Genomic DNA, 7696 nt, shown 5'->3' with positions numbered 1-7696 from the left:
AAATCGTTGGCACAAGAACCTTTCTTCAGGTTGCGCAACAAACTTGGTGTCTCCTTTCCTCCGACTCCAAGTTTGAGGGAGGGTATTAAGCTAAGTGGGGAAAACACTTCGTCTCAAGCAGAAGGTATCAGTTTCGCAAAGACTCCGACACAACCAAAGGCTTCAAAGACTGATCATATCTTAGCTGTTAAAGCACTTACCGTTACAAGCAGACAAATGAGCAACAAAAGTCCTTGCCGTCAAGAGTGTACGAAGATGACAGCTAAGGGAATCTTGACCTCCAACAGATTTGAATGTTTGGACTCTTGTGTAATCATTAGCTGATGCCAGCTTGCGGATAAGATTAGAGTTTGTGTATAAAAGAACAATGATCTCTGTAATTGTTTCTCAAGTCGAAAACACGAAATAAAAAGTAAAGTTGTCTTTCTTCTTCAAGTCTCTGTGTGACTTTCAGATCAAAGAATATGTAAATATCACATTTAGAATAGAAAACGCAAAGATTTGAATTTGAGTTGTTGTAACAATAAAAAAGTTGAGTAAAGAAGAGGCGTACAAATGGAATACATAGTGTTAACTACTTAGCTTTGCTTCGATCTCAATTTTCACTCTATCTATTCAACTCTTCTGACACAAAAAGAAATCTGTGTTTAATAAATTAATAATAATTCTCATCCAAATTATGTGTAATCGACTATAAGGAAAATGGTTACCCATATTTTAATTAAGGGAACCGACAAGAACAACAAACCCCATCACTTTTTCTCTAAACAGTACAGCATGATCCAAGAAAAATGTTAACACCCTATATAAAATTCCCTTTTAAATGTATCACTTTTTGCCCAAAAAAAATAAATAATAATGTATAACTTTTGTAGAAATTTCATTGCAACCCTTTAATAATATAATCAAACATTTTATTTATTTAAAAACTAGTATGTTATAACAAAGTTTTGATCTAAAGAAAGTTAAGCAAAGAACTATCCAACCTGATGGTTTTCTAAACACAAAGAATCGTTAGTCCTTATATAAATCATGATTAAAGCATTCACTTCTAATTTTCCAAGCAGAGTTCTTTATGACAATAATCTCGTTTACTAGTGTCCATAAGGTGCATTCCCTAACGCAGAAGCAACCGAGCACAAAATCCATTGTAGGTCAAAAAGAGTTGCTAAACGTACCTCTACAACGTATATAACGCTCGCTAATCTGCATATGAGCTTTAACCATTATCTTTCTATATGAAGGAGATTGTCAAGTGCCAGATGTATTCGATAGGAAATCTTTAAACCTGTATGGGATTTTTTTCGGTCTAACTATGTTGGCTTCACACACATATATAATTCTTTTAAAACTACACTTACACACACATATAATTCTTTTAGAACTACACTAAATTAACATGAGCATTAAGAAAACAAGACTTTAACGCAAGAGAGGCTTCTCAAGATCAAACTCTGTTCTAAGCACACTTCCTTCTTCTTCATCTTCTTTTTCTTCGTCACCTTCTCCACAATCTTCTTTCCCCTTAGCCCACAGAACAAAGTAGAGTCCTCCGAACATCAATCCCATTCCCGCAAAGCTAATTTCACAACAGACAAACACAAGGAAAAAAAAGATGAATGACTTTGAAAGTTGTTCAAAATATTTTTTTCCAAAATATCATACTTTGAAAAGGAAAAAAACTGCAAAAGCAAAATACCTTCCGAGGTTGAAACTCTCTTTCATGGAGAAAGCAGAGACAAGAACACATACCACAGTAGCAATTGGACTAAAGAGAGATACAATCACCGGTCCTTTCCTCTTAATCACCCATGCATTAAAACATATACCTCCTCCACTCACCGACCCTCCCTACAAAAAAATTCTTATAACAATGTTTCAACACACTCAAATGTTGCACACTTTAATATGATTATCGAAGAATATATGTACCAGTACTGCAAATCCCACAAGGTGGCCAAGACCGATTATTGATGCACTTCCCATTTCCATACTCCCCTTAAGAACATATTGCAAAGCTATCGTGGAGATCCCACCGATCAAAGTAACAATTGAAAACATTGATATCGCTGGAAACTCAACCAGTATGGATGCCTAATTGGGACGATCAATGTGATTGCACAAGCAAAAATAAAACCGGATTAGCATCGATTATCGACAGTAAATGATATATAAGTGCTCTTGTGCTAAGAAGAGGCATGAGGATAAACCTGGAGGACAATACTAGACGACAAGCAGCATATGGAAAGGAGGAGACATATGCAACCTAATATCTTCTCTTTGTCCAAAACGACATCGTCAGGGACAATAGGCAAAGCTTTGACCGAGCTCGATGTGGCTGTAGAACTGTGCATTAAGCTCATAACGAAAGCTCCCATCACGCACAACACCGTGCCTCCCATCTTAACTCTACTGTACATACAACTTAGCTTCACTTTCTCCATCCTTAACAATGTCAATTATTCAAAACCATTAATGAATTAATTAAAGTAGTTTTTATATAATTAACAGTACAAACGAACAGAAAAGCAAAGGATTGTACCCAGCAGCCCAAGCAATGACGAAAATGAAAGCAGGAGCGAGATTAGGCATAGCTGTAGCCATTGATGCAGAGGTGTGTTTCATTCCTTCTAAGAATAACCACTGGAACAGAGTTACTCTGTTTCATACACATACTCTTTCTTGATTAAATAACCACTTGTTTTTTTTTTGGAAATCATTTTAACCACTTGTTTAATATCATAATTATGAAAGTAAGCAAAAGCATGCAGAAACCAAAAGGACTTTACCCGACAACAGAAACGTAAACAAGTTTTGTCTGCAACTTGAAACTTAGACTTCTCGGCCAAAGATTCCTGCAAATACCCACCACCAAAAACATAAAACCACTAGCAAAAAATAAGAAGGAATATAAATAAAGTTTAACTGAATCAATGAGTTATGGTTTAAAACATAAGAAAATAAAGCTACCTTTCAAGGAGAAAAGCAAGAGGACTGATGAGAACAAACGATGCCAAGGTGCAGAAGATAACGATGAGAAGCGGGTCCACTCCAAGAGACAAGAACTGACTCAGTAACACCGAGTTTCCGGCGTAGACAACCTGAGCTAAGACCAATCCTCCGATGATTCCAACTTCTTCTAACGTCCCTCTCTTCATCATTTCTCACTAGTCGAACCGAAAAACACACAGAAATATTGAGAAGACAAAAAGAGATAAAACAGCTTAATCAGATTTGGCGGTGGGAACACGAGGTTTCGACGTTTGTGAGGGAGAAACGAAAAAAGCAGAGAGAGACACTTTAACTCTTTTGTGTTTTTTTCGTTGTTAACTAAAATAAACGAAACGCTTTTTGTCTGATATTTTAATTTCTGGTAATGCGTTTGCTTGATGTTGAATCTTTCTTTCTATTCTCACTTCTTCCCTTTTGAGGACATCTGTTCATTCATTGCATTGGTTTTATGGACGGTCTCGCCATTATAGCTATCTAGGGAACTGCATATCTTTTATTAATTCAAAGACTCCTAAGTTTTAACTATACTTATCTTAAACAAGAGTCCTCAAATTTTGGTGTAACGGGGTGCATATTTTTGGTTGATATGTGAAATACGACATTAGAAGTTCCGTAGAGTTAGTTAATCCGTTCAGAAATATTTATATTATGGTGAGTTTATATGAGCTTTTTGTTTTGTTTAAAAAATTGAATTATATGTAATTTAAATTCATCTCATATGATCAGAAATTGATTAAGAGTTAGGAAAAGGCTCCCAAAATACTAAGTGCAAATGCATATAGCTATTTTTCTTGTTATTGCTTGTGACACAACACACACAAAAAAGCCAAGTCTATAACGAGAGAAAAGCTATTCCCCACAGAAACAAACCCCATGATCAAGTAACGTACGTTAATAATGTCTATAACGAATTGGTTATATAGTAAAAGAATGATTTGCCTATTGAATATATGCAAATGAAAATGTGCAAAAACACTTTTTTTTTTCACACTAGAGGATTCATTCATTACTAAACAGGGGAATACACATGATGATGGGATACAATGCTAACGAGTCATAATGACTCTTAGAAACATAGCTGGCAGGAAACAACCTTCCTCCAGAAGCATTAGCGGGCAGACATATGAAAATCTCCGGAAACAAAGGCATAGAATTTTACAAACGAGGTTTTAAGAACAGACAAACAAACTAATCTAGATCAACACAAAAACACTTGGCGGTGAAGTGCAAGAGAAAAATAAGAAAGAAAAACGGAGAACTAGAAGGCCTGCACGTCACAATATGTGGGCTCCTACATCACTTCCTTTTCCAACGACTTGTGATGAACCGCATCACCTTTTGTCTTTTGTCCCCCCACCCCCACCCCCTCTCTCTTTTCCTGCCATGAAAATGACAAAATCAAATGCAATCAACTTTTTTAACAGAAAAAAACCCTAACTAAAATTTCTATTTTATTCACATTTTATGTTTTATCTGTTTTAAATTAACATAATTTTGTATTTTCTCAGTTAGTAAGAAAACATAATAAACTTTTCTACTACATACACTATTTTACGATGAAAATATTGTAGTTTCCTAAACTAATATCAGTTCAACAAATTTAACCTTAAATTTTTAAAATTTACCATTCTTAATTAATTAAGTTTTAAACCTTTTAAATATTATCTTTTAAAGAAGAAACTAGTTATTACCATATTATGAATTGATTTATAACAGCCATGAAGCATTTTCATTGAATATTTGAAGTTTTAAATTATATTTAGTTTTTAAAATTACAATTCTTTTAAAAAATATTAGTTATAAATTGAAATACCCAAAATAACTAAATCATCTAAATATTTTTATCCAAACTAAATATTTTTTAATTACTAATATTTTAATTTATTTAAATAATATATATCTGAAAATTCTGTTCTTTTTCAAATTATCCGAAAAACTGAAATCATAACCGAATCAAACACAAAATCTTACTGGATATTTGTCAATTTTAACATTGTTATCTGAATGCAAAACCAATAACAAATTAATATTGAATTTCATAAATAGTTATACAGTTGCTATATATCTAAAAACAAAACCTTTGAAACAACTGCACTGAACCGAGCAGATTTATCTGTTATAGTTCCAAACATTGATGGTTAATGAAAGTTGAAGTTGAACCCAAAGAAAAAAAAAGCCGAGCACATGGCTACTAACTTCTATTAAAATAACCCAATTCGTAGAAGAAAAGAATCGAAATATGCATAATGAATTAAACTACACAAACGTATATATAAGTTGTATTAATAAAATATAGTTGTGGAAGGAAAATCAAATGATAAAAACCCATATAAGAGTATCTTCAATCCAATTACATAATTTACTACATAATTTATTTTATTTTAGTCAAAAAAAATATAGTTGTGGATACAATGACATACTACGAGATAAAATAGTTAGTTCTCAGAATTACATACGCTGGTTATCAGGAATTAGTTGTGATTGATTTATATAAACAGGAAAGAGAAAATTACTATAGAAGAACAAAACTGGCAGATAGATTATTATACCAAGTAAAATTTGAAAAAACACCATATAAGTCTCGAAAGGGAGTAGTTGTGCTCATATTATAGCCTTCTCGAACGCACTTTGTGAGTAATTCATATTTGATCTTTCTTGTTGATTAACTTTAATCAATTGGACACACATGTCACTGGCTTCGTAAACCATCCTTATCTGAATTTTGGTAATTTTGCTCAGGGTGATCATCATGAATTAGGGTTTTGTTGCATGATGGACAGAGTTAGTCCATTACCTGACGATTTGCTGTTGAAAATACTCTCCTATCTTCCGACAAACGAAGTCTGGATCACTAGTGTTTTGTCGAAACGTTGGCGCGCTCTGTGGATGCTTCTGCCAAAACTTGAGTACTGTTGTGGCAATTTCAATGCGGAAACATACGAAAGTTTTTCCCACTTTGTTAACAAATCTCTTTTACTACACCAGGTTCCAGTTCTTGAAAGTTTGCACCTGAGTCTTGAAGGAACTTATTCTGACACAGATATTGTATCGTGCCTTGAGATTGCATCAAACCGCAATCTGCATGAGCTAAATGTGGCTTTTGGGTTTTTGTCGTGTTTGTTCTTACCAAGAAGAACGTGTGAAACACTAGTGGTCATGCATCTCTCTTATGTTCTCCTCAATGTCACTTTAGTTCCAGACTCCTTTAAGGCGCTCGAAACTCGGCATCTTCTATCTATGTGGTACAAAGGCAAGACGAATGAGTCTCTTACAAGACTTTTATCCAAATGCCCTGTCCTTGAGGATTTGCTGATAGACTAGAGTACCATGATGCTACACAAACTTTTGCGTTCACTAACCCAATTTTTTGCTTGAATACTCTGTCTTTGAAGCCCTTGAAGATTGAAGCGTGTGTGATGAAATTGTGCAACATTCAAAAGATGCCTCAGAACCGATCTGCTAGACCCCGCTAGACCTTCCGGGGTCTCTTACATCTGTTAAACATCTCTCTTTATGCTTGATTGCTCCTCAAGGACATGTACCAAAATAGTAATTTTCTATCTTTCTGGGAGTAAATACATTTAGTTTTGTTTGAGTTAAAACTGTTAGATTTTGAAAATGTGCATGTTAGGCACAATTTGTTAAATTCTTATAACTTGTATGAATTTAAATTCATAAAAGCAGTTTTAACAAAAGAGTTCTCACAAGATTCCCACAAGAGTTCAAAATATTATAATTAGAAACAATATAAAATAGTTTACAAAAAAAACAATAAAAATTTAATAAAAAATCTAAGATTGTAGTTTTCATAATGAAAATCTTTTACATACATACAGGAAAATCAAATGATAAAAACCCATATAAGAGTATCTTCAATCCAATTACATAATTTACTACATAATTTATTTTATTTTGTAATAAAATATTCAGTTGGGTTGGAGATGTTCTAATACACATTCATCGCAACTCACTCTCTCACACTCTCACTTTCAAGAGTCCTCCAAGATTGGCTCTCTCCCCCATCAATTTCCATAGACTAGAGCTAACGGGCATATATCGTTACCTTGTTTTCCTGACCAAGACTTTCGTATAGGATTTTTTTGTCTAATAAAAGAACTTTGGATTGTTTGTGGTTTTAAAAATAGCTTTTCAATCTTTGGTTTAATGGTTTTAAATTTCTGAAGTAGATTTTAGATTTTAAAACTTTAGTGATAATTTGTTTTGTTTTTCTTTCAGTTTTATCAATAGTTATTTTGTAAATGTTTATATGTTAACTTCTATTTTGAATAATTACCTCTTAGTTAAATTACTAAATTAAATTGATATTGTTCTTGATATATCCCCTCTAGGTTAGGGCCTATTAGGAAACATATGTTTTGAATAGCAGTTTGCCCTCAAAAAAAAAAAAGGAAACATATGTTTTATTCATAGCTGCATAAATCTATGGAAAATTTTCCTTGATCATATATATTTCAACTCAACATTCAACAGATGTTTAAAAACAAATATTTTTTTGACCAGTTGCAAAAAAATATTTACTTGGAACAAAAATAATATAAAGTCATGATCAACCTTCACCTATGAAGCAGTGTAATTAGAAGTGGACCGTAACATCTTCTTAATCTTTCAACTTATGCGATAACGAGTACATAAACTCCAAATTATTTAATAAATCAAAGAATAA

The 7696-nt window shown here is 33.2% G+C and overlaps 1 protein-coding gene across 1 annotated transcript; it reads right to left on the bottom strand.

The window, feature by feature from the left end:
• Window positions 1-1318: 1318 nt before the first annotated feature.
• LOC108852520 (WAT1-related protein At4g16620-like) lies at window positions 1319-3365 on the bottom strand. Its single transcript, XM_018626026.2, has 7 exons — window positions 2971-3365; window positions 2790-2855; window positions 2543-2659; window positions 2211-2445; window positions 1933-2094; window positions 1700-1851; window positions 1319-1579 (listed from the first exon to the last, which is right to left on the bottom strand). The coding sequence occupies exons 1-7, from the start codon at window positions 3159-3161 to the stop codon at window positions 1423-1425; spliced, it is 1080 nt and encodes a 359-aa protein (XP_018481528.1). The 5' UTR covers window positions 3162-3365; the 3' UTR covers window positions 1319-1422.
• Window positions 3366-7696: the final 4331 nt, after the last annotated feature.

Source organism: Raphanus sativus, chromosome 4 (genome assembly GCF_000801105.2).
Source record: "Raphanus sativus cultivar WK10039 chromosome 4, ASM80110v3, whole genome shotgun sequence".
In the NCBI taxonomy this organism is placed as follows: Eukaryota; Viridiplantae; Streptophyta; class Magnoliopsida; order Brassicales; family Brassicaceae; genus Raphanus; species Raphanus sativus.
Note: the sequence above shows the minus strand (reverse complement) of the source record. Positions and strands in the feature narration are given on the sequence as shown.